Here is a 25,678-nt window from a genome sequence, read left to right as displayed (position 1 = left end):
GTGTCATCAGGGAGCTGTTCAGTTTTATTTTACAGAGGGAAGCTGTTGGACGTATGCACAAAGGGATTTGGGTGCTTTAGGGCCGTATCAAAGTGCTCACATCAACTTTCTCCTCAGCGTGGGTTTTGCCAGGCTCGCGGGCACCGAAGGGCCCCTCTGTGCCTGATTCTGTGCTGTCAGCCTGTGGGATTTTCCAGGTCCTGGCATGAGTGAACTCGCATCGAGCCCTGCCTCGTGCCTACAGATACTTTGGCCGTATGACCCTAGCCCCTATCCCGAGCCAGGTAGCGTTCAGAGGTGAATATTGCTGCCCTAAAGAGGTGAAGGTGCTTCTCTTCACTGCCAATGCAGCTCATGGCCAAAAGCACTCACGGGGGAGCAGGGCGATCCTGTGCAGATGCTGCTTTTCTGCCGAGCCTGAAGCAAAGAGTCTGTAGTAGCTGTGAGCCCACACAGTGAAACAAATCTTCTTCCTTCACTTTGAAGATGCTCCTGGTCTCTGTTTCTTCCTCCAGAGGCTGCTTATGTGTCGCATGTTAAATAGTCATTAGCTAAAAGGCTTTGTAATCCAGGGAGCAGAGCTCCCCAGCCAAGGCTTTTCTTCCACTCTCAAGCATCTTAGCTGCAGCCTGCACATCAGGCTTTTCTTCACTTGATTTCTCCACGCAGCTCTGCGAGGAGATGTGGCAGTGAGCTTGTCTGGGCTGGTGAGCAGGGCTAAGGAACGGCTTTGGCCCCCTCCGTCCCCCTGGGAGGATGGGAAGGCTTAGGCTGGAAGAAGAGCTGGCGAGCTCCAGAGCAGGAATGGAGCTAAGCGTGTTGAGGCTGAGAGCAGGTCGAGGTGCCGGCGTCAGGTTTGGCATTGGGGTGCGGAGGTGCTTTCAAGCCACGTTCTGGGCTCCCCAGTTCAAGAAAGATGAGGAGCTACTGGAGAGAGTCCAGCGGAGGGCTATGAGGATGAGGAGGGGCCTGGAGCATCTCTCCTACGAGGAAAGGCTGAGGGAGCTGGGCTTGTTCAGCCTGGAGAAGAGAAGGCTGCGAGGGGACCTTAGAAATGCCTCCAAATATCTGCAGGGTGGGTGTCAGGAGGACGGGGCCAGACTCTTTCCAGTGGTGCCCAGCGACAGGACAAGGGGCAATGGGCACAAACTGAAGCCTAGGAGGTTCCAGCTGAACATGAGGAAGAACTTCTTCACTCTGAGGGTAACAGAGCCCTGGGACAGGCTGCCCAGGGAGGTTGTGGAGTCTCCTTCTCTGGAGATATTCAAGACCCGCCTGGACGTGGTCCTGTGCAGCCTGCTCTGGGTGACCCTGCTTCTGCAGGGGGTTGGGCTGGGTGACCCACAGAGGTCCCTTCCAACCCCTGCCACGCTGGGATTCTGTGATTCTGTTGGCCTAGATGACCCACAGAGGTCCCTTCCAACCCCGAACATTCCGTCATTCTGTGACTGTGACAGTTACTGCTGCGCACCGCCGGCTCCCTGGCTGGCTCCTGTCCCTCCAGGCATTCCACAGCCACCAGGTAGCCCGTGGTGGTTCAGGAGGCAAGACCGGGCACTACAAAAAGGGAATCTTCCCAGAGAAGTGGGAGTTACCTGTCCTCAGGTAGTGCCTGGCCAGCTGGTGGGGTGGAGGCCGTTTTGTTGGCCAGAGGGCCAACGGCAGGGATGCAGCAGCTCTGTGATACCCTGCAGCTCCTTTCCCCCTCGGCGGGAGGTGGATGCCTGTGGGCTCGGGGGCTGGAGGGTCGGGGAGCTGTGAGGCTGGGATGGGGGATGTCGAGGTGGGAAGCTCTCTGAAAACAGGCATTGCGGGCATGATGGACAGGGTTAATTTCAAGTGAAGTGAAATTACAGTTAGAAAATTGGAACGAATAATCCAATTATTTTCCAAACCCGCTAATAAAACGCTGAAATCCAGATTAATGTTCTATCATCCCCATCAGATTTCTCTCTTGAAAAACAGTTATTTCCAGCGTTAAATCCTAGCTGTTGCTGCAGCCTGTCCGTTGCACAGTGCTGTGCTCCCGTGTTTCTGGCAAGAGCAAAGGGGAAATGGCAGCCTTGTCGTTTCTGAGCACTGCAAAGGGCCCAGCACAACAAACCTGCCCAATGCTGTCGCTGTTTGGGGAGTAAAGGAGTGGTGTTATCGCCTGGAAGTGACTGGGTAAAGCTGGAGGGGAAGGGCATGGTCATCTTTCTGTAGATGATGTCTTGCTGTATGCAACGAGCCTGCATAAAAATGGTGAAGTGGAACAGAAGGAAGCAGGAGGGAACAGGATCTGTGATTTTCCTTCATGTCGGGACGTAAAAAGGCTGAGGGCAGAGCTTGATTCGAGAGCACTGGTCTGTCAGGTCCCAGAAAACAAGCTGTTCCCTGGTCCACTTAGCCAGAAAGGGAGGGGAGAGTTATTTCTAGTCCGAAGTAGTCCTTAGCGGTGCGTGTTTACCTTGGATTTTTGTTGGTGGTCGAGACCCGCTCTGTGGAGTTGTCTTCTCTCCTTGCCCTCACTCGCACACCCGCTTTGTGCAGTGCAGATGGAGGGGTGGTCGGCGGGCTGGGGACTGGAAGAAGAACGGCCCAGAGACCCGTTAACCTGTGCTGCCTGCGGGATAAGGATGCGGGAAAAGAACTGTCGTTAGGATAAAGTCTTCAGTTGCCCTGCTTTCACATCTATTGCCTCTATATTTGAGCTAATTGCTCATGTTCCTTTAATGGTTTCATGCCATTATTTCTGCGGTTACAGCCTCTGCCTGTAGGGAGCCTGGAGTTTGGGTGTTAATAAGTAAAAATTAGGGTCCTCGTTCTCCGTGGAGGAACGCTCTTGGGCGCTGTGGTGATTTCATGCCTGGAAGGAGTCATATTTGCTGGATGTTTTTTTGTAACTTAAACCAACCAAATTAGCCTTGAGAAGCTATAGTTCTTAATCCGGGTATTGAACTCTGTGCTCAATTAGTTAGAAACCTCAGCAGGCTCCCGGCACCCACGGTGGACGTTTGGTTTGCAGAGGAGGACAGCGGTCTGGCTTTGTCACTGCTCGGGGCAGCAGCGATCCCTGGGTTTCAGGCTGTTCCTAACCCTCCGAGCGCTTCGTGGGGTCGGGCGCACCATCGTGTCAGCTCAGCTGCTCTTGCCAAATGAAGCGGCTGAGTGATGTTTGGCTTCCTTCTGTTCCCACCAAAAGACTGCTAGAGAGTAATAAAGGACAGTTTGGGTATTAATAGAGATTTGTTTAATAATTCCAGTAAATGGGGTTCCAAAAGTGCTGGAAGGGGGCAAGGTGAGAAATGCCAGCAGGCCCCCGGTGTGTGTCTGTGGCTTGTGGGACTGCACCCCCAGCAAAACGCTGTTTTGGCTCAGGGATTGTTTGTTCTGGGGTCTGACTTCTATGAATCTCCACTCTGCCACTGAAATACGGTCTTCATCATGGAACGGGGTGGGGAGGCCTCAAGTTCTCCACTTCTGAAGGATGCCAGAGCCTGGAGACACAGCTGTGTCCTTGGAGACTGCCGTGAATGGGATTCTAGAATGTCAGAGTCACAGAGTCACAGAATGTTCAGGGTTGGAAGGGACCTCTGTGGGTCATCCAGTCCAACCCTCCAGTGCCATTGTCGCTTCTTCTAGGTGAGCTGAGGCATGGCCGCTGGCAAGCTCCGTCGCCCCAAAATGTCCAATGGATTGCAGAGCAACGTGGTAGCACCTCGTAATGCAAAGCTAGCGAGAGAGGCAGAGGAGCCTGTAACTGTAAGTACCTGCTGTGGCCAGGTAGGAGCTGTGGTAAGGCTGGAAACTGCCCCCGTGTCCCTGCTGTGCCCGTCCCTCCGGTTGTCTAGCAGCATGGTGAAGCTGGGCACCACCTCCCCATCTCTTCAGTGCCATGCTGCTGTTGGAGGTGGCCATCATGCTGCGGTGGGGGATGGACTGTGTGCTGCTTCGGGGAAAGTCCACAGTCTCCCCTGGATGGGCCAGTGGAGCCAAGTGAAATGAATGTAGTGGGCATTGCCGTGGAATAGATGGAGCATGAGCATATGTGCTGCTTTCCATCCTTGTTGCTGTGTGGGCAGTAACATCTTCTGTAATGTAGGCCTCGTTGCCAGTGCGGCTCCGACCATGCCTCTGGGCAGCTGGGCATGTGGTGGGTTGCTCAAAGTCTGCTTGAAGACTGGAGAGACGTGGCTGGTCCCACATAGACTAGGTTCCAAGCAGCTCTTTTATTGCATCTCGTATCGTGCGTGGAGAGCAGATCCAGCCCCGCAAACAGCTATGGAGTCAGGGCAATTCCTCCTTCCCATCCACACACATCCCCTTTGCTGGCCGGAGGTGACCCAGCGCTGAGGCTGTGTCAAGGAAATATCTCTGTGTACTTCTGTGGAGGGGTCTGTTAGGCCAGAAGAGAGAGAGAAGAAGTGCTAGTTAAAAAGAGAGAACTCCAACTTGGACGCATTCCTCTCCACCTCGGTCTGGGCACAAGGCTGCTTTTCTGTTTCGCTTCGACTCAGCCAGCAGTGACGTCTCCACCTGCGTGTTGGCTGTGAGCATCGTGCAAGGGTGGAGCTGGGGGAGTTCTGGTAACTCCTCCCCGCTACCTGGAAAGGTCGCTGGCTCAATCCAGCAAAACTAAAGAGAAAACAAATGCCCGAAGAGCAGAAATCCCCAAATGTGTCACATCAGATCATGAAAGAGAAGCTGATGGGACAGAGCCACTTGGTTAGAACATGTGTATTCTGCTCTGCATTATTAAGTTACTGGTGTTAAATATTTCAGCAGGTAGCTTACGGGACTTCCAGGACTGTCCTAGTTGGGGGGATCACAAATTGTTCATCAGTGGCACTGGAACAAGGAAAGCCTTTCTGAGCACAGGCAGTTCTGTAGCTCTTGCTGGTGTTTTGTGTTTCAGCTGACTCCCTCCGCCTTCCTGAAGGAGAGGTCTCTGACCACCAAGCAGAGGCTGGCCAGCACTCGGGAGATGAGGGGGCCCCGGATTATCCAGCCTCTAGACATGAGTGAAACCTCCCATCAAAAGGTAGCCTTTCCCTGCCCTTGTCCTTGCTGTTTGTGACGTTTGGAGAGAGTGCGTGCTTGTGGCAGGCTTGCGTCCAGCGTGTTGCAATACCTCACTGACGGGGTCCTGTTGTCCTTGCAAACTGCTGCTGGTGGCAGAGTTCCTTCTGCTGGGGGAAAAGCGATGCTGGAGGCCTGATCTGTGTTAAGCCAAGAGAAATAACCTCTGCTGAAGTTGGTGGGCTTTGCTGGAGCTGAGCTGCCATCTCTAAAGCACGGTGCTGGGGGCAGGCTGTGGTAGGACACAAGGGCATGAGCTTGCTGTTTTCTGCCGTCCTGCTGGCAATAGCCACTGCTTTGGCACTGTCGCGTGCTTGGGGTCGTAGGACTCCCTCCGTGGCAGCAGCACTGGGCTTTGCAGGCTGGGGGCCTGTGCTAATGACTCAGGATTTCACAAAACCAGCTGCATTAATGCTGTTGAGTGGAACAAGATGTGGGACCCTCACAGGGTGTGAGGTTTGGAGGCTGCAGGATCCTGCCAGGCAGGCAGGGAAATCGCCCTGTGCAGTGCAGTGGGTGTGCTTTATCTGGATCAGTGTGTACTTAAATGTGTGGTTAAAGCTGCTTTTCGTACAGAACTGCTCTGTGTAACACACAGCCCAAGCAGGCAGAGTACTGACTTAGGCTGCTGAGTGGAAAATTGCCGGGAAAAGCCCTGTAACAGGTTGGTTAAGGGTTGCCCCAGACAGCACGGGAGGTTGGGAACGCAGCAGAGGAGCGCACAAATCGCTGGCCGTGCGCTGCGGCTGCTGGCTTCGGCGTGGACGGGAGCTCTGTGGAGGAGTAGGAGACCTGCCGGCGTCTTCCGAGCAGGCACGCCGATGCTGGAAGACAGGAGGCAGAGCGGGGAGGAGTTTTCCCAAGTAATGCCTCTGTAAATATTTGCAGTTTGTAATACCTTTTCAGACGTGCTTCTGCAGTAGCATTGAATAAAACAGCAATGACAGAATAGGGTAAAGCATCTACTTAAAGCTGATGGAAGAAGGAGACGCCAAGTCCAGTCTTACCCAAGTTGCCCAGTAATGCTGAGAAAAGCGCTGAACCTTACCACCATCCAGCGTTTACCTCATTTGTCTTTTTCTTAACTTCTGTGTTGCTTTCTTTTTGGCCTTACCTCCTCTGCCACCATTCTCTTCTTACTGGTTTCTAGGCTCTATATCAAAAAAAGATATTTGGGGCTGTATGGGACTTGGTCTCTCTGTCTCAGAGTAAAGATCATCCCAAAATTGTCTCTCGTGGAGTCTCATGTAAACACTTGGGTTGTTCTTGCTCCATGAGTGCTCATGGCTGTCTCGGCAAGTGCTCTGGAGCTGTGTGAGCACGCTAGCACGGGGCTCTGCTGGAGGTAAGTGCTGCCTTGCGTTTCGGAGAAGGAAATCTGGAGAAACACCTACCAGAAGAGCTGCTTAGCTTGAGCCTGCTTGAAGTGGTCCAGAACCTTCTGATGGGCCCCGAATGTGGGTGAGTGAGCTGCTCTTCCCCTAGAGTGAGCTAGGCAGATGTACTCACCGCGAGACTTTACTTCAGTGGGCATCAGCGTAGGATCCTCGTTCAGGAATCTCTCCCCAGCAGCTGAGTTTCTCACTCGTGTCTCTCTTGTATCTCCAGTTCTCAGCGGTTGACCTGGAACAGAGCTCGTTTCAGCCTATCCCATCAGAGGTGGTGATTCAGAACTACGTCCCCTACGAGGTCTACGAGGTGCCACTGATTCTGAGGAACAAGGACAAGGTAAGCGCTGCGACGCGGAGGTTTACCGCTGTCCTGGAAGAGGAGAACAGTGTAATTCACGTGGTGTACAGCACAGCACGTTACCTGCTGCAGCACAGCACACCCGGAATAGAATGTCCCATCACCTTTATTTTGCAAGATCATAGAATCATAGAATGATAGAATGGTTTGGGTTGGACGGGACCTTAAAGCTCATCTGGTTGCAACCCCACCGCCTTGAGCAGGGACCCCTTCCGCCAGCCCAGGGTGCTCAGAGCTCCATCCAACCTGGCCTTGAACACTGCCAGGGAGGGGGCAGCCACAGCTTCTCTGGGCAGCCTGGGCCAGTGTTTCACCACCCTCATGGTGAAGAATTTCTTCCTAATATCTCATCTAAATCTGCCCTCTTTAGCTTAGAGCCGTTCCCCCTTGTCCTATCACTACACCCCCTTGTGAAAAGCCCCTCTCCATCCTTCCTGATCCTTCCTGTAGACCCCTTCAGGCACTGGCAGCTGCTCTAAGGTCACCCCGGAGCCTTCTCTTCTCCAGGCTGAACAGCCCCAGCTCCCTCAGCCTGTCCTCATAGGAGAGGTGCTCCAGCCCTCAGATCATCTCCGTGGCCTCCTCTGGCCCCGCTCCAACACATCCATGTCCTGCTTATACTGGGGGCTCCAGAGCTGGACACAGAACTCCAGGGGGGTCTCACGAGAGCGGAGTAAAGGGGCAGAATCCCCTGCCTCGCCCTGCTGGCCACACTTCTCCTGATGCAGCCCAGGGTACGGTTGGCTTTCTGGGCTGCCAGCGCACATTGCCGGCTCGTGTTGAGCTTCTCATCCACCAGTACCCCCAAGTCGTTCTCCTCAGGGCTGCAATGGTGGGGAATCTTCCCATGCTGGGGCTTCTCCCCCCGACTTTGTCCGTGCGTTGGCAGTGTCTAACCCAAAGAATCTTTTGCAGTGAGCATCCTTCCCCTTGAAAGCCCTGGATTGATGGGAATGTTGAGGGCTGTGCTGTTAGCTGCTCTCGTGCTTCACCTCGAGAGCTGCAGCCCGTCCCGGTGGCTGCTTGCTGCTGCTTGGTTTCTGGCAGGGCACCTCTGCCTCTCGTCGCCTGCTTTGTTTGCCTGTGTGCAGCTCACGGTCAAAGCACAGGGCTTGGGTCTTCTCCACTTCGTGCTGGAATGAAGTTATAATTAGCAGCGTAAGCACTCCAGGAAAGGTCTTTTGAAGCAGCAGTGGAAACAGACTGATTTAGCAGAAGCAAAGGGAGGCTTTTAGGTGCTGGTTTAGGCTCAGATGAATTCAGTTCTGCTCAGGTTTCTCTCAAACATGGTGGCTCTCTGCTTTCCCTTTGGAGAGCCCCAGCACATCCAGAGTAATGTGTGCTTGAAGGTCTCCACCTTTACTTCAAAAATGTTGTGATTCTTTTGAGATTTCCCAAGAAAGCTGAGACGGGAAAAGTAGAAAAATGTCATCAATCTTGTTCCACTGTAAGGAGGAAAAGGGGGACCTTTTGACTTTCAGCAGGGGAAATGTTTGCTCAAATGAGGCGTGTGCCAAGAGCAAGGTGGTGGGAAAAGGTGGGAGGGAGGCAAGGAGCCGGGTTCGGTGTTCTTTCCCAGAGCACTTTCCTGCATGCAAGGCTTTCCCTTGCTGCGTAACAGAAAGTGTACTGGAAGTAGAGAAAGGTCAGAAAAAGCAAGGTGTAATTAAAGATACTCTTCTGTAATGAAGAGTAAGACATATGCATGAGAGGAGGGCAGGGTGGGAAGGTGGAGGTGTGCAGGAGAGCAGGTGAATTAACCCCCTCTCCATATCTGCCTGTTGGGGGATCAAACAGGTGGGCAAAACGAAAAAGCTCATTGCGGATGGAGGAACAGAAAGAGAAGTCAAAGTAAATCCCGAGAGAACAGGTTTTGACAGGGACACGGCTGGAAATGGAAGAACTTTGGTGCAGGCGTGGTCCCTCGGTGACTCCGGGAGGGTACCGCGCCATTCCTGGTCTGGCGTTTGGCTTGGGAATATTGGAAAGATGCTGCGTGGACGCCATGCCATTCATGTGGTCCACGCTGATTCTGAGCATTCTTTTCTCTAGGTATCCTCTTTCCTGATTAAAATCTGCCTCAGTTTCTCTTCTCCTATGGCTCTTCTGTCACCAGGCACTGGCTGCAGTCACCGGGCAGCAAGAGCCTCCAGAGAGCCGAGCTTGGTTTTTAATAACGAAACCACGCTGTGAGTCAGCGCTGGTCATGTATCTCAAAGCAGAAAATGCCTGTGAAGCCCATAATTGATAGGCAGAGCCTGGGGGGTCATCTGGCTTTCCGTCGTTTTGGCAAGTTGACTGCTCTCATCTTCTGCATCAGCCTTTCCTTGTGGAGTGTCGGGCTTCTCACTTGCTTCTTTACAGCCCCCTTTAAATTCTCTTGGCCGTCTCCTTGTTTCTGGGGTTGTCTCTTTGTCTTCCTATGTTCTTCCTTTTGCTCTTCAGGTTTGCTTTTATTGCCAGTAAGGCCACAAAGTCTGCGGTCTCCTTCTCGTAGCGGGCTGCCCGCATGACTCTGTAGCACCACAGCTTGACTGCCCCACTCCAACCCAGTATGTCAGAAGGGAATTTCTTCCTTGCCCCGGTATAACAAATACCGTTTTGCCTGCAGGCAATAAATTCTTCTCCTAGAGGTACAACTGCCTGGAGGTGTGCAGGCAGGTTCTTTGGGCTTGTGGAATATGGGGATGACTTGATTCAGGTATTGTATCTGCGTCCTGCTGGTGTCTTACATGCTTGGCGATTCCTCCACAGCATGCTTCTTGTCTTGAGCTCTTTTGCCTGGGCAGAAGAGATTCAAGTCTATCCTTGTGTATGACGTGCATGTACCTCAAGAGCTAGAAGTGCTTTGGAAAGATGTTTAAAGAAGGATGTGACCAGGGCATGGCTGGGTCTTGTCTTTTCATGTTTCCGTATGACTGGGAAAATCATAGTTTCATGTCTTGCCCGCAGGTTCCTCGGCTGGTGAAAGTCGTCTTGGAGAGCTCACCTTATTTCAAGTTGATCAGCCACAATGGTGTGTGCCGTAAGGTAGCACCTGGCATGTCTTCAACTTTCCGCATTCGTTTCACCCCGGAGGAGAACAAGGTGAGACCAGAGGTCCCAAGAGGTTGGTGCCTTCAGGGGAAGTTGAACCTGCAGGGCTGGATTCAGAACAAGGCAGCTGGTGTGGGTTGTGCGCAACAGTCCTGGTTTCAGTGAGGTTGCACTGGGTCTAGAACTGGGGAAAACTTTCCCCACAGTCGAGACGATGCTCTCCCAGGCTAGAAGCCGTTACATGTTTCAGACTGTTTTTATCCTTCGGTGCAGGAAGGTTTAATGGCTTCAAGGATGACAGTCTGCTGTGGGGTGGCCTCTCAAGGGGTTGGTTTCTGGTATCTGTCCGTTGCTGCATAATTATGGGTTTGCTCTGCTAATTATAAACTGAAAGGTCTGTTCACAAGAGCCCTGTTATTTGGAGGACCCGAAGCGAGCCTTATCAGAGTGAGGACCACCACCTTTGAAAGCTGGAGTCACCTTGACGTATATCATGTTGGACGCAGCATTGAGACAGCTGAACATCGTGTCTAAAGTCGCCGTTTTTCTTTGCACGCTGGCCCTGCTGTGAGCTCTGTTCCAGGCTGTGGTCAGGCAGCCTGCAGCTGGTCACGCCTTGGCGTTGCGTGGTGCAGCAGGGACTGACGGGCTGTGCTTGCTTTCCCTGAGGAACTTGAGCATTCGAGAGGGAAGATGCGTGTGGAACAGTAGGAAGAAGGCAGGGAGATGTATGAAGATGTTTAGGCATCTCTCTCCTCAGTGGCGGGGGTTTAATTATCATGGGAAATAGTAGAGGAATGAGTAGATCGGAGAGCTTTTCTCTTTCCCATCTGGCAGCCGCTTCCCTGCCTTCCCCTGGCTGGGAGCAAAGATGGTGCTGTCATCCGCTGTGTTTTCAAGCCTTGCAGCTGTGCTGTCCCTGAGGGCGCCTGCCTGCCTGTGATCCAGCTGCGAGCTGCAGGGAGCCAGCCTGGCACAGACGCGCTGAGCTCCCATGTCCTTAGCTCAGCAAGAGGTTGGTGTGCTGCAGGTGACTTTGGGCCACCGGCCTGGAAGAGCATGTGTAGGGTGAAAGGACAGGTAGAGTCTGCAGGCAGGCGCCTTGGCCCAGAGCCTGGGGCTGGTTGGACTGGGGTGGCTGTGTTTTCCTGCGTGTTACTGTGGCTGCTCTGTCAGCCGGCACCTATTCCATGCCGGCCATGCGATGCTCTTGCTTAGAAGTTTGAACATCAGTGCCGTGGCAAGTCTGATTCTCAGTGGCGTGATCTGGAGGCTTGTCAATGCAGAAGGGTTTGGTAGGTGGCGTGGAAGGGAGGAAGCGTTGCAGGGAAGCAGAGACAGGCAGGCTGACTGCTTCCATCAGCATCCTGCTGCCTGGTGGCACCGTTCTTGGCATGGCTTTGCTGGAGAGGCAAGGTTCGGGGGTAGCTCTGAGCCAGCTGACGTTTCTGCACTGGGCTGGAGGTGCAAGGTCTCTTTGGGCACAGCTGTTTTCTCGTCTTCCATTTGCTGCGTAGGTTTAGTTGAACACTTTGTGCTATCCTTAAACAGCATGGATATGGAAATCTAAAGACTGCCTGTTGATCACGCACGTGGCAAAGCCCTTTTGAACATGTCCTTGTGCACCCCCTGCCAAGCTTCAAGGATGTGGCTGCCTTGCTGGGACGGGAGTTAGTCCTGTGCCACAGCTGGGGTCTTAACAGTGCCTTTAGTAGGCATGGAGGTGTTGGGTGGATGGTTGGGCTTGATGATCTTAGAGGGCTTTTCCAACCTATGAGTCTGTGATTTAATAGTATGCAGGGGTGATGGAAGCAGATTCTTGTTACTGCTGTAATCGCTTCTGTGAAATTATTCTGTTTTGGTGCCTCAGAATCAAGGTATGGCGTAATTTTGCCTGGTTCTGCTGCGAAAAGCAGAGGGATCAACGGGGTTGTTTCTTCTTTGCAAGCTAACAGCCCTGTCCAGCTGACGCTAGTGGAATGCAAGGTCATTAACATAAAAAGCACTGTTATGTTACTGAATGCTGCTGTCAGTCAGAGAAGAGAGCCGTTTTTCTTCTGCCGTGGGGATGGTGCTAAGAGCACTGTTCTGATCCTGTTCCTTTCCCTGCAGGATTATTTCCACCAGCTCACCTGCATCACAGAAAGGGAAAAGTTTCTGGTGCCGATCCGAGCTATAGGTGCCCGAGCTATCCTGGACTTCCCCGACCAGCTGAACTTCTCCGTCTGCCCGGTCAAGGCCAGCACCCAGAAAACTCTGCTGGTCCGCAACATCGGTAATCGGGAGGCCCGCTTCTGCATCAGCACTCAGAGGTAAAGCAGCCCAACATCTCGCTTGTGCGGAACGCTGCGGTGTGATCATGTGGCTGGTGAACAGTACCAAAACGGAGCCGGAGCATCTGAGCTGCTGTGTTGCCGCCAGAGCTGGAGGCGGGCAGGACATGGGGGATTTGCAGTTGCTTACAGCGTTCTAAGCGTGATGCAGCCTTTGATAAAACTCTGCAAGCTGCGGCAGAGCTTTATGCTGCATTGATGCGTCTCCAGCACAGCATCTAGCAAGACTGATTCTGTCAGACTGAAAGCACAAAAATCTCGGAAGGCAACTCGACTGCCCTTGGGCTGCGTAGGGTACTGCCCGGCGGATGGCAGCTCCAGCAGCTCAGTTCGTGTAAAGCGAATACGGTGTTGGGAAATGGGCAGCAATGACCTGGTGAGAAAGACGTTTAAGGATTTATCAGCAGCTGTGGCTCTATTACAGCTGCAGTCGGAGATTGTGGATCAAAGCAATTGGTATTGAGGCCCTGACAGTAACGCTGCATGGTCCAGGAACTTTGTTTTCCAGGAGGCTGGGTCTGGTCCCTAGAACCATTCTTTAGCAGAATGAGCTCTGAAGTGGAGATGAGCAGGCACTGGCTTCAAGGCTGTACTGTGGCCCCAAACCGGAATGCTAGTGAGGGCACGGGCAAAAGGTGCAGCAAATACGTGGTGCATGGGTCAGGGGCCTTTTTTCTTCTGGAGCTTCATCTCTTCCGAATTTCCCGGAGAGTGCTAGAATGTGTTAGTAGTTAGCTTGCAACCTCCCGATCGTAAGTGCTGTCTGAAACGGTTACGGACCACTGCTGGCTGAATACCCCCCTTCTCTGGGGGGCCACGAGCGCGTGGGGTTCTGGTGCTCCCCGAAGCAATTGCCTGATGTGACTTATGTTGTGGACAGCCTGTGCTGCTCCTTTTGGTCTCAGAAGACGGTCCCTCATTTTCCAGCTTGCTGAACTGGAGAGGGTAACGCCTTTTTGACACCGCATCGGCCAGGAAACCGGTTCAGTTGGCGAGTGGTTGGTTGCGAGTTGCTTGGTCTTGGAGTAGGAGCTGAGGTCAGGAGTGCAGCAGAGACCTGCTGTCCGACTCGGTGCGCCTGGGTTGCCTCGATTTCTTCCCCGGGGAAACAGGGCTCAGAAGACGACTTTTTACTTTTCTCCTGTGAAACGTGAGGGTCCAAGAGGAGCTCCCACCAAAGCCTGGCAAGGCTATTTAAGCAGGCTGCTGCTTTTCACGTTGGAAAATACGTAGGCAGGAACTTGTAAATGGCTGCACAGATTTCCTCTGGGGTTTCCAGATCTAGCTGTCACCGCTGAAATAAATACCTAGGAAATGCCTAGCATCTTTTTGCAACATGCTTAGCAGCTACGCTGAATCTCGCTTGATAGAGATCTGAAGTTTCTGAACTTCATCAATCAAATATTTGTCCTGATTTTCAAGAAAGAAATAGGAAGCATTACAACAGCTTTATTTCAAACTCTGAATAAATGTATTGCGTGTGTACGGAGATCAAAAGCTGAGATGATTCCCTTTGTCAGCGGAGGGCATCTGTCATCTCTTCCATTTCATGATGAACTTTTGAAAGCCAGTTTGGAATTTCAAATAGATTATTTGAATCTTTGACTATAAGCAGCATTTTATTCTAATGAAGTCACCCCCACTTTCAGTCAGGTTTCTTTTTAAATAGTCTGAAGCTTCTGTGTTTCTGCTCTCTCTTTTTTGCTTTATGCGTTCAGCGAAATGTCCTAATGAATTCTTCACTGGAAACTTTGCTGAAGGTTGAGTTCCACTAATGCCTGTCTAGCTACCACCTGCCTGTACATCTATGCAAGGATGTACAGGAACAATGAGAAATGTGGGGAATGTGAAATGGAATTGGGCTGCAGAAAACACGGCCACATTTTGACTGCTTCTTTCAAAAAGAAAAAAAACCCCAGAGCCCTCCCCATTGTGCAGCCTGGCACTGTACCTGTCTTCCCTCTGCGTGTCCATACCCAGCTCTTAACTGTGTAGCTTGGTAATAAAAAATAAGAATAGTATAAATATAGAAAGTCCCTTCCTGTTGTTCTCATTGTTAAGGTGGGATAATGAGTTTCTTCTCGGTGACATTCCGGGAGATAAATGTCATTCCAGTCCATTTGAGTTGCAAATGGTGTCTGGAAGCGGATATCCGTGGGACACTGCCTTTCTCTGACATTAGACATGGTGCTAGGCCGTGCTGCGGGGCTAGGGAGGAGCAGTTGGAGATCAGATCTGTTTGGGAATGTCCGCAAGAAGCTCTGAAAGCTCCGCAGATTTTGCTACAAGGCAGAGTGCTTGGAGCCCCCTTGCCTCCCTCCCTGTAGTGCCCGTAGACTACGTGGAGGCCTGGGACTGAAGAGCTACAGTAGGACACAGAAAGAGCAGCCGGGGATGTGAAAACAGAGCCCAGGTACCGGGAAAGGCAGAGCTGGGGGATGGGACTGTACGCAGGAGCTTTCAGCACGGGCATGGAGTCTGGGATGCTTTGGCCTAACAGACTGGGTTTACTGGAATAGTTGTACTGCTTGACTTTGGCTGCTATACCACTACTAAAAGTAATCTATAGTGAGATGAAACGATCTTTGGGTTTTTCCTGCAGTAGGTCGTAGTGGACAGATGAGGCAATTTGGTCGCCCGTGGATTTTACTGCCTGCCTTGGGGTCAGAGGTAGCTTTTAGTGAAGCGGATTTTCCCAAACGCCAGTGATTTTTGTCATGCGAATTAAGGGACCAGTAGAAAGAGAATTTGGGTGTAGAAGGTCAGCGTGCCATGGGACTCGAGGAAGGATATTGCAGCCTCCTTGCACACTGCCATTACTGAAGATCTGGTTGCAGGAGAGAAGGGGACGTGGTGGTTCGAGAGCCTGAGTCACAGAATCGCCAGCTTTGTTCGCTTGTCAGTTGTGTTTCTGTATTAGGGCAGGAGTGTTTGGCCCGTGGTATCCTCAGGGATGTGACCTTTGCCCAGCTTTATAAAGAAGGGGAGCTGATCCCTGGTGCCAGTAAGCAAAAGGTAAATGACAAAATACATCATTATGAAGTTGCTTACGCAACAACGCTGCAAATGAAATGGTCACAATTCTCTGGTCTTCAAGACAGACTTTTATTCTCCCTGTCTGATTTCTAGGCTGTAATCTCCCTGCAACAGGTATTGCCTTGACATTTGCGTCTCTGGAGGTGAGGTTTATAGGTGGCAGAAAAAAGTCAGTGTCGAGCTGTGCATGCCAATGGTCTCCGCAGCAGTGAGAGTCAGTAGCTGTGCTTCTGGTCCTGTGTTGTGTTTTCCTTCTGCTGGCTGTGGTTTGTTTGCTCCTTGCGTGCACAAGTGAGCTGCAGTGAAGTGGACTGCGGAAGGGGTATAATCCCCACATCTCCCTCAGGAATCCTGATGTGCCTCTTCCTCTGTGTTGCAGCCCTTTTGCTGTCGATCGCTCCGTCGGGACGCTTGGGGTTGGTGACGCCATGCAAGTCACGGTGGAGTTTCACCCGCTGAAGACTGGGGATCATTCCAGATCCCTGATCGTTCACTATGACACAGGTAAGTGCTGGGCATTGCGTGGTGCACGCTCTCTGTGTCCTTCAAAACAGAGAATTCCTTATGGCAGATCGATGCGGAGGTACAATAACACCCTTTTGAGTGAGGAGCTCTGCTTTCACGGCGTGCTTCTGTTTTCAGTGAGAAAGCAGCAGGACCTGTCTCTCTTCAGCTGCGTTCGTAGCAGGGATAAGAGCAAGGCACTGGCTTCTGGCAAACTGGGCAAAGGAAATGAAATTTGCTTTCCGTGCGACCTGAATAGTCCAAATTTGACTGTTGTGTGTTCCTAACGAGATTTAAAATCCAAATTCAGCCAAGAAGGAGTAGCGGGATAAAGGCAGAATATGTCTCAGTGAAGACGAAGCGCAGCAGGGTGCTGTTTTGTTTCTATTAGGCCTAATCAGTCTGGCTACCAGCTTCCTGATATTTAGAGCAGCAATCAATGAAGGAAAGTATTAGCTGGTGAATACTAGGAAAACATTCTTCATACAACCCGAAATTTGTTTTGAAATCTTGTTCAAGTGTTTGCTCATCCATTCATTGAGCTAGACTTTCCGGCTACACAAAATTTGTCTTTCTGTTTAAGAGCAATTTGTACTGCCTGAAAACTATTCCCTCTTGCACCAGGCTGATCATATAGCATTAGAAGAATTCGGAAAGATGCTTTAGCTCTTCTTGAAATTCCCTCTTTTTCTTTTTCCTGCACAACAGGCACCACGGAGGATGACCCAATGTTAGATTTGGTACTTCAAGGCAGTGAAAAGTTAGGATCTGCCAGCATGCCCGTGTCTGTAGTCACAGAATCACTGAATGGTAGGGGTTGGAAGGGCCCTCTGTGGGTCACCCAGTCCAACCCCCTGCCGAAGCAGGGTCACCCAGAGCAGGCTGCACAGGACCACGTCCAGGTGGATCTTGAATATCTCCAGAGAAGGAGACTCCACAGCCTCCCTGGGCAGCCTGGGCCAGTGCTCAGTCACCCTCAGAGGGAAGAAGTTCTTCCTCATGTTCAGCTGGAACTTCCTCTGCTTCAGTTTGTGGCCGTTGCCCCTTGTCCTGTCGGTGGGCAGCACTGGAAAGAGTCTGGCCCCGTCCTCCTGACACCCACCCTGCAGATATTTGGAGGCGTTTCTAAGGTCCCCTCTCAGCCTTCTCTTCTCCAGGCTGAACAAGCCCAGCTCCCTCAGCCTTTCCTCGTAGGAGAGATGCTCCAGGCCCCTCCTCATCCTCGTAGCCTTCCGCTGGACTCTCTCCAGTAGCTCCTCATCTTTCTTGAACTGGACAGAGTACTCCAGATGGGGCCTGACCAGGACAGAGTAGAGGGGGAGGAGAACCTCCCTCGACCTGCTGGCCACACTCCTCTTGATGCATCCCAGGATCCCATTGGCCTTCTTGGCAGCCAGGGCACACTGCTGGCTTATGGTCAACCTGTCGTCCACTAGGACACCCAGGTCCCTCTCCGCAGAGCTGCTCTCCAGCAGGTCTGCCCCAGCCTGTACTGGTGCATGGGGTTGTTCCTCCCCAGGTGTTACATGGTCATGCAGATGGATGCAGGAATAAAGCAGTGGTGTTTCTGCTGTGTGGAAGAGCATCGTTCAGGAGTGCCAAACCCAAAGCATCTGCTCTACGGCTCCATAAGAAGTCTAGCTTTTAATTTCAGGTTCAGGCATTGCTTCTCTTGGGTTGCAGAGCGCTGTGTCCTGCCGTCGGTAGGAAATGTATCAAAGCATGTAAGGAAGAGAGAATTGACAGCCCGTAATAGGATCGTGTTGTGTACATAATGATAGGGCAGATGCATCTAGATTCAGTAAATGTGCTTTCATGGCAGGAAAGCATCCCCAACTACACACCATGGACATTACCCTGTCAAGTGAAATACCTAGTGCTACATCACTGTTACAGTACAGAGATTTTTTTTTTTTAAACTTATGTATTAAACAACCAAGAGTCTGAAATGAAATGTCACATCTAATTTGGCATCCGAGGCACGAAGCCTGCAGCCGCCCTTGGCCAGCCCTGGCAGCTCCACTCTCCGTGTGGGTTCATCTGCCTGGCAGACAGCTCTGCGGCTTCCTCCTGGCTCGCTGGCATCTGTGCGCGCTCTACCCCGGACCGGGGGTTTATACCTTCAGAACGATGCCAAACACTTCTCTTGGTGGTAGAAGGTGCTCTGGCAAACCCTCCAGCCTGCGAAAGAGTCCTTGGTGCTTGCAGCCGGGAGCGTAAGGGTGGCTGTGTCCCCAGCTCCTCTCCGGGAGAGCAGCGAGAGGCGCTGCTTAGCAAAGCGTGCAGAAACAGGCAGGGCGTATGCTTTTTGTGCCCCATGGGCTCTGGAGTTAGCCTTTTCCTGTGCTGGTGGCTTTATTCTCATCTTTGTTTAATAGCTTCTGATGGTTTTATCTTCCAAGAATTTGTCCGTTTGCTCTCTGGATTTCCAGCTGTTAGCCTCTGCAGCCTCCTAGGGCAGTATGTTCCGAAGGAAGGAATATTCCCTGGAAAAAGACAACTACTTGTGTGTAACTTCTGACTAATAGCATGGTTTCAAGCCTTCGGGTTCCTGTTTTATGACAAATCGTGACAAATTTTTCTTCCTTTACCTTTCCCAGGCCATTCATGCTTTCACAAACCTCTCCCTCGTGATTTCTAGGTTGAGGAATCCTGTTCAGTCTTCACGTAGAAGCTGCTCCGTACTTGTAATTGCTCTTTCTGCCCTCCTCTGTTTAATTTCAAATATTTCAGCTTTTTTTCTGAGATCAGAACCATGCCAAGTTTTTCAAGACCCACGTGGCCGTGGGTTTAGACAGTGAGATGATGATCGTTTTGGTGGCGTTTGTTCCGTAGTAGTTTGTCGTCTTGCTGGTTGTGGAGCGTTAGCTCGCGTTTCCATGAACCCGAGTTGTACTTGCTCGAAGCACTGTGCACGTCTCCCGTTTCTTGGGTCCTGGTTCCTCTTCTTGCCGGTGTACACTGAGGATTCAGCGGAGGGGAAAGGCAATGCTGATGAAGCATACCTGCCTCTGTAACTCTTCTGAACTTCAGCTATTTGTATATGCGGAGCTGTCTGTTACGGAAAGCAGATTGCCCAGTCACTGGAAACATTGATGGTTTTCTCGCAATGTAACTCATCTCTGGCCACAAATCCCTGCCTCTCCAGACTCCCTTGAGAGCAGAGAAATCGAGGTTATACAGGCATGAAGGCTGAATTCTCTGTGTGTGGAGATGAATGAATGACTGTAGAAAGGCACTATTTGAAGGGTGAGTCTTGCTTCATTCCCCAACCCCCCTCCAAAAGAGGGGGCTCTCTCCCCTCCCCAGAATGAACGTGATTCTGCTGGGTTGTGTTTAGCTTAGGATTGAAGGAGTCCATCCAGCAAACTTGGTTGGGAAGAATGGCGGTTTGAAAGCTCTGGAAGTGAGGAAGCCTTTGGTGGGAGTCTGCTCTGGAGGGCGAGATGCTGGCAGGTACTCCAGCGTGACTCTGATCATTCATCAGTGGAAGTGCTCGGCCAGGGGCTCTCTCCTCTTCAGCGCGGTCTGAGGCGGAAAGCGAAGATGCCCTTGCTTTGGTCATTGAATAGCTTGGGAATACTCGGTGTAGACTTGCTGACTCGGGCATGGGCAGCAGGATCCAGGCTGAAGAAACGGGCTTGCAGGACTGTAATGGGCAGGTTGGTGTGGGACACGCCTCCCCGGTCTTGTTTCGACGTATCTTCCCAAACCTACAGCAAGCGAGGGCACTGCTGCTGCAGCACAGTGAAGTTCTCTTGTCTGTCCCTTCCTGCTATGGGCTGTCACTTCACTGATTCCTCTGAACCCCCCTTTTCTGCCAGTTTGCCCCCAGGCATCTTTAGTTGTCAGCAGCAAGGGATTGGGAGGGACCCAACACTGGTGATGTGCCTGCAGGAGCCCCTGGACAACCCCCGACCGAGGTGGGACTCCCCAGGGTGACCCGAATGATGCGGAATTCCGTGTGACCGGAGTGGGATGGCAACCCAAAGGCCCCCTGGGCACGTCTGAAATATCTCACTGTAAAGACTGTCACCTTGGGGATCAATCACTACAAACACACCCAGAAAGAAGGTGCTGAAGGTGGTGTCCAGGACATCCTCATGCTGTATGCGTGCAGCTGTCGGGATGTGATGAATGTGCTGGTCCTCAGAACTGCTAAAACAGCTAAAAGCTGTGACTTGTTACAGCTGGCTCTGTTCCTTGTACTGCCATTAGCAACTGAGATGAGCAAAGGACTCCCCTTGGCTCTCTTCCAGGTGAAGATATTCACACAAGCCTGTATGGAGCAGCAGTAGATGTCAACATCAGGCTAGAGAGGAAGTCCTTGACAGTTGAGAAGACTTACCTCACGCTGTCAAACCACAAATCCATCGTCATCCACAACCGGAGTGAAATCGTCGCCCACTTCCAGTGGAAGGCTTTTGTTACTCAGGAAGAGGAGGATCTGCAGAAGCTGAGGTTGGTTTGAAAGATTCGTTTCAGTAAGATACGCTGCCCAAGGGTCAAACTAACGCGTGGCCTCAGAGGGCTGTGGGTGCTTTGGAGTGGTTTAGGACAAGTGAACCAGCCACAAGGTCCGGGTGTCTGTCCCTAGGCTTCAGGGTGATGTAGCTCAGCGTTTCCCATTCCAGTTCCACCCAGACTCCAGCTGAGGTTGATGTTCTGGGAAGGAAGGCTTAATTGCCATGACTGGATAGCAAAGTGGTGTTTTGTGGGAGCACAAACCACTGAGGTCCAGAGATCTCCCAGCTACAGAAGGGCTCATGAGGCTGAGGAAAGTGTCAGGACGCATTACATGGGACTTCACTTCTCTAATTGTATTTGGATTTAGCTGGGTGATGATGGCTCGGCTGTTTATACTTGGTTTGCCTCTCCCCGTGGCTGCAGGCGGTGTCACAGGCTGCAGAGGCAGGAAGAGGACGAGACGGCTTATTTTCTCAAGGAGCGCACGGTGGACCCCACTGTCCAAGAACGCTTTTGCCTTCTGTCCCGCGCCTTCCAGAACCAGAGAGCCAAGGTGCAAGGAGACTCCATGCTTTTCTCCGACGATGTCTTCACCATTGAGCCAGTGGTAAGCCATAGCTGACAACCCCTCCTCCTCCTCCTGCTCGAACGAGGTGGCTTGGCAGATGCCCACATCAGCTGGCTTGATGCATAAAGAGAGAAAACAGGTTTCTGGTGAGGCTGGCAGAGCTTGTTGCAAAAAGCATTTCTGAACTGCGGGCTCCTGACAGGCAGCGAGAGCCTGCCTGAAGCTGAGCTCTGCTGCACGGGCTATGGATTAAGGGCTGGAAATTAAGGGCACTGCAGTGTACTGACGGTGTTCAGAGGTATCGATTATTAAGTGTGAGGGCACACCTTACGTAGCCTGTTTGGGGATTAACAAAGGGTGGGAGAGCTCTGTCAGTTCACATATTGACCTGACGAATGCAATGGTCCTCTGTGGAAAGGAGGCCAAGTTCAGCCCAAGTTTAATCACGGAAACACCAATTCCTTCAGATAACCTGGACTTATGAATCTCCTTTCCAGTGTCATCCGTGAGCCCGGACACCACGTTGGCAGGTTTAAATGGGCTTTTTGAATTCTGTTGCCCATAGGTACTGAAAACGTTTTGCTTTTTTTCTTTACACAAGCAAAACCCCACGTCCTTCAATCAGCCAAAGCCCTGATTGTGAGTGCTTGTATGGTCTGAGATGAAGCATGCCTGCTGTCTGAGCAGTGCAAAATCCCTGCTCATCTTTGCAGCAAACCCTAGAATAAAGCCAGCCTCTTTTTTTCTTGTTAAAATAGGTGAACCTAATTTTTTTCAAGGAGCGGGATCGTATTCTCTTGATTACCTCTATTGCCCATGTAAGGCTGAGCGCCACCAGCGTCAGCATAACCGCAGTTTCACACCAGCGTAGCTACCAGCAGCATGATGTGACCAAGAGATTGTGTCAGAGCAGTGAGAACATTGTAGAGAGTGGGAGCTGAGCATCTTGCAGAGCGTCGGAGCTGGTTTTGGAGTGTTGCCCAGGGCTGCTGCTGCATTAGGGTTGGACTAGGTCTCCATAACTAGCTTAAGCCACTCTCGAGCTCCCGAAGTGCATTGGGGTGAGGTCCAGAAGTCTGGCTGCCCACGGTACGGAGTCCTGCCACTTCTCATCATGATGTACGGACATAAGGTGTCGCCTGGCCTCAAGGCTTGAGTGGCAACCTCTCCCAAATGGCTGTGTTCATGCTGCAGAGTTTGCTCCGGGACGGAATATAAGCGGGCTGCTGCACGCGTGTCTCCCTTGCTGTCCTGTCCAGCATTACCCACCAATCACCAGTTCCATTACTGATGGAGTAATCAGTGTCATGTTCAGTTTTGCTCATGTCTGTCTTCTGCCCTTGACATATGGGTGGCTTTACATCAAAGGATAGTAAGGATTTACTACTCTCTATCAAATGTAGAATCTAAAAATCCACTGCCACTGACTTCCTGCTGGAAGGGCCCCCCCAGAGCTGGGACCATGCTGCCTCACCGACCTCCTGGGCAGATGTGGCTGCTCCCTCGCCGTCACCCGTGACGTCTGGGAGCGCCGCTTAGAACCCTTGTAAGGAGTGACTAGAGGAGGTCATTGCTGCTGGAGGTTAGGAAGCTGGCCTTGGGACCACTTGCTGGGCAGGGCGGCTTTGCAGGCTTTGTGCAGAAGCGTTGCTATGGCAGCGGACCGTTGGCTGCTGGTATTTCCAGGTGATGCTGTGTGTAGAAGCTGCAGCAGGTCGCTTCCGTCTGCGCAGGGTTAGCTGGTTGATGAAAATCACAACAAAAATGAGGAGGCAGTGATTTTGGAATTACGACGTGACCATGAACCTTTGAGCAGCCGTCCAAGCCTGTGGGAAACAAGCTGTTCTGCAGCTCTGACTTTCCGAGCGCATCTCAAATGTGGTTTAATTCAGTTTTGCAAATCCACACGATACGTCAGCAGAAGCAGCTGTGATAGCAGCCTGGGTGGCTACCGAAGGACAAAGTCCTTGCTTTTTGCTGCATCCTCCCCACCACAGCTTAGCTGAAAGTCCCCATTGCAGACACGTGGGAGCTGATGCCTTGGAAATGGAAAGCAGAGGAAAGGGAGGATGGAGATTTGCTCCCGTTGCACTGACCTTGACAAGTCATCCCTGTCCTGTCGTTGCCTGGTAGCGACGCCTCAGTGTCGGGTGTTAACTCTGAGCCGGTGGACGTGGTCCTCAAGGTGTTGAGGTTATGAAACTGCTGCCCTTGTTGATCCCGAGGCTGGGCCAGGAGGGAACAGCATTGTTTGTTGCTGCAGACCTTCACCTCAGCTGGGGAACCGAGCTGGTCCCCATCCAAATGACAGGTTACCGCAGAGCACTTCAGTTTTTGGCAGAAGGCACCATCTCCAGTGGGAGCTGTGGTCGGTCCCACAGCTCGCTGGGGGTTCAGGTGTTTATGGAAAGAGGCAGATGTGAGCTTTGGCACTGCCTTTCTCCTGAGCGCCCTGAACTAGCAGGGTGCACTTAGCTGTCGCCTGGGTACTTCTGTTGCCAGCTCTACATTTGTTGTTCTGTTTGCTTTGAGCAGTGATTTCCTTTCTGCGGATCACCTCTGCAAAACAAAGCAGGCGGTTTGGCCAACAGCTGGTAGTGCCCAGCTTTTCAAGACCGGCTTTTCCTTATTCAGGCTGGTGGAGATCAAGCAGATTCTCATAATCTAGGGGCTGAGGGAGGAGCAATAGGATCTGCATGTGTTTAGGGTTGGGCTCTTGCATAGAGGTCACTTCTGTAGCTGTGTGTCGGGGTGCCATCCCCTCTGGTCTGACGCTGGCTCGATGCTGTAGCAAAGCCAGCGTACAGCCGCTGGAGTTTGTGCTGTGTCGTTATGCATCCACCATCTGTGTTTTATGCAACCTGTCTGAGGCTGACATTAGGCCAGAAGCGTTGCAAGATCACGTTCGCAGCACTGCAGAAGTTTATTTCTGTCCTGGTGAGCATCCACGGTAGTTTTCCATGCTCTGACTGAACTCCCACCCTGTAGAGAATGTGCTAGCCCAGGCAGACCGCTGGCCCCTGTGATGTCCCAAGGCTCGTACGCGCGTAGCAATGGCCTTATGGGGTGTAATTTCATATCAGGAGCTCAAGAGACTCGAGTCCATTAACTGCCGGCGCGGGTTTTTGTGGGAGCGAGGATGGGAATGCAAGGCTCCGATAAGGATGCTGCGTGAGGATTGTTTGAGAGCTGTGCTGATGCGTAGGAAAGGAGGATTTTTATTGCTGGTCCATAGGCTGGTTTCCTCCGGTGCCTTGGAGGAGCCTCATCTGCCTGTGCCTTGGGAGCCAGCAGCACCTCGGGTGTGTGGAGATCTGTCCCATGTCAGGCTCTTGCATCACTGACCGGCTTCCCGGGGCACGGCAAGGCGTCCTCATGGCCAGGGGGTTGGTGTGCTGCACGCTCATCTCTTTAGGTGATAAAAGCAGCAATGGCATCGGCCCAGAGCTCAAGGCTCCCTCCCGCCCTGGTGAATGTGCGGTGTACAGAGAGATCCCAGCAGCACTGCGGCAGTCGCTGTGGTCTCGGCAGAGTTGAGCCAGTCATCCCCCCAGAACTCAGCCGCTCTGAGTGACGCCTGCAGGGACTCGTTTCCTCTCCCTCGCTGCTGGGAGATGTACGCTTGTGGAGTTCTCGCAGGTTCTTGCTGAAGCTGTATTTTTTTCTTGGTGCGGTGGAAGTTCACCATTTTGATGCTCAGTTTGGGTTACCTTGGGCCAGGATGGAGTTCTAGAATCAGATAAATGCCCTGCTGGTACCGACCCAGCTCCGGTTCCCCTTCTGACAGCAATGCTGATGCAGGAATGGGAGGAGGCCAGGACAACTGGGGCTTTCTGCGTCACGAGGAATGTCTCCTATCCCACGTGGAGACCAGCAGGCAGCCTGAGCAGCCTGCAAAGCCCAGAGATTGCTCTTTTGCCTTCTATGCCTGCTTGTCCCGAAGGAGAGGGAGCCTTGGACAGTGAGTCACAGCTGGGGCAGCCAGCGCTCTGACAGGGCCTTGCCTTCATGTGCGAGCTGGTTTCCAGATGTATTCTGCAAAGATGAAGGCAGGCACGGTTTTGTCCCCAGGAGCTGATGTGAGATGTCCTGCTGGGCGCAAGCCCTGGCTCCCGGTGGGAGGCAGGGGATCGCTGCTGGCTCTGCCAGCATCCCGCTGCCTGGTGCCTTTCAGATGTGCAGGGACTGCTGGGGACAGGGGTTTCGTGGAGATAGAGAAGACCCTGCAGAAGCAGCAGACGGTTGCAAACACACCAGTAGCGTGGCCCAGACTGAAATCCCTGAGCAAGAGCGTGACGAGGAAAAGAGCTTGTTGGCTGAGAGGGGTGTGGAGCTGTAAGCAAATCCCATCTTTCCTTGTCTGAGCCTGTGTTCAGGGAAACAGATGCATCCGACTCTCCGTGCCGTTTGGGGATCATCCGTCAGCGGAATAGCCTGCGTGCTGGCTGGCTGCTGATGGCGCGGGGCAGGAGCAGCTGTCGGCGGGAAGGAGCCTGTTGTGCACTGATCCCTGGGGTGGAGGGCTCATTCTGCCGGGCGCTGGGTGACCCAGCTCACCGAGCACGTTATATCCCTACGTACATTGATAGGTGAAGGGTAGGAGAGGCAGCACCGTCGTAACTAAGGATGGAAAAATCCCTTTGATTTCCTGAATCTCTTTTGATCCCGAGTAAAACCATTCCCGTAGCCATAGCGATAGGGGGATGTGAGGGAGGGTCTGCAGGAGAGAGCTACCTCCCCTTAGGCTGGTTGGTACCTCTGAAGAAATGCCCCTTGGTTCGCAGGAGTGCGAGCCAGTTGGGTTGCTTCATTATAGCCCTCATTTAACAAAATGCCTCTGCCAGGTGCCGGTGAAGGTAAGGGACTTGGAAAGCTTCTTTGCAGCTGCTTCCAAACTCTTCTAAATGTTGTTGCTAAGTGTTGC

General features: G+C 52.2%; 1 protein-coding gene across 3 annotated transcripts in view; it reads left to right on the top strand.

Annotated features, from left to right (window-relative positions):
* The window catches only part of LOC142362885 (hydrocephalus-inducing protein homolog), a 61,032-nt gene that overhangs the window by 1,916 nt on the left and 33,438 nt on the right, over positions 1–25,678 (top strand). For all 3 annotated transcript variants that reach the window (XM_075433941.1, XM_075433942.1, XM_075433943.1), the window contains exons 2-9: positions 3,625–3,744; positions 4,898–5,023; positions 6,670–6,789; positions 9,763–9,897; positions 11,959–12,158; positions 15,595–15,719; positions 19,979–20,180; positions 20,610–20,793. In XM_075433941.1, the coding sequence (XP_075290056.1) occupies positions 3,637–3,744; positions 4,898–5,023; positions 6,670–6,789; positions 9,763–9,897; positions 11,959–12,158; positions 15,595–15,719; positions 19,979–20,180; positions 20,610–20,793 (1,200 nt within the window). In that variant the 5' untranslated portion in view covers positions 3,625–3,636. The remainder of the gene's footprint in view (positions 1–3,624; positions 3,745–4,897; positions 5,024–6,669; positions 6,790–9,762; positions 9,898–11,958; positions 12,159–15,594; positions 15,720–19,978; positions 20,181–20,609; positions 20,794–25,678) is intronic.

Source organism: Opisthocomus hoazin, chromosome 12 (assembly GCF_030867145.1).
Source record: "Opisthocomus hoazin isolate bOpiHoa1 chromosome 12, bOpiHoa1.hap1, whole genome shotgun sequence".
NCBI lineage: Eukaryota > Metazoa > Chordata > Aves > Opisthocomiformes > Opisthocomidae > Opisthocomus > Opisthocomus hoazin.
The sequence above is the reverse complement of the archived record's forward strand: the minus strand, read 5'-3'. Positions and strand labels throughout refer to the sequence as shown.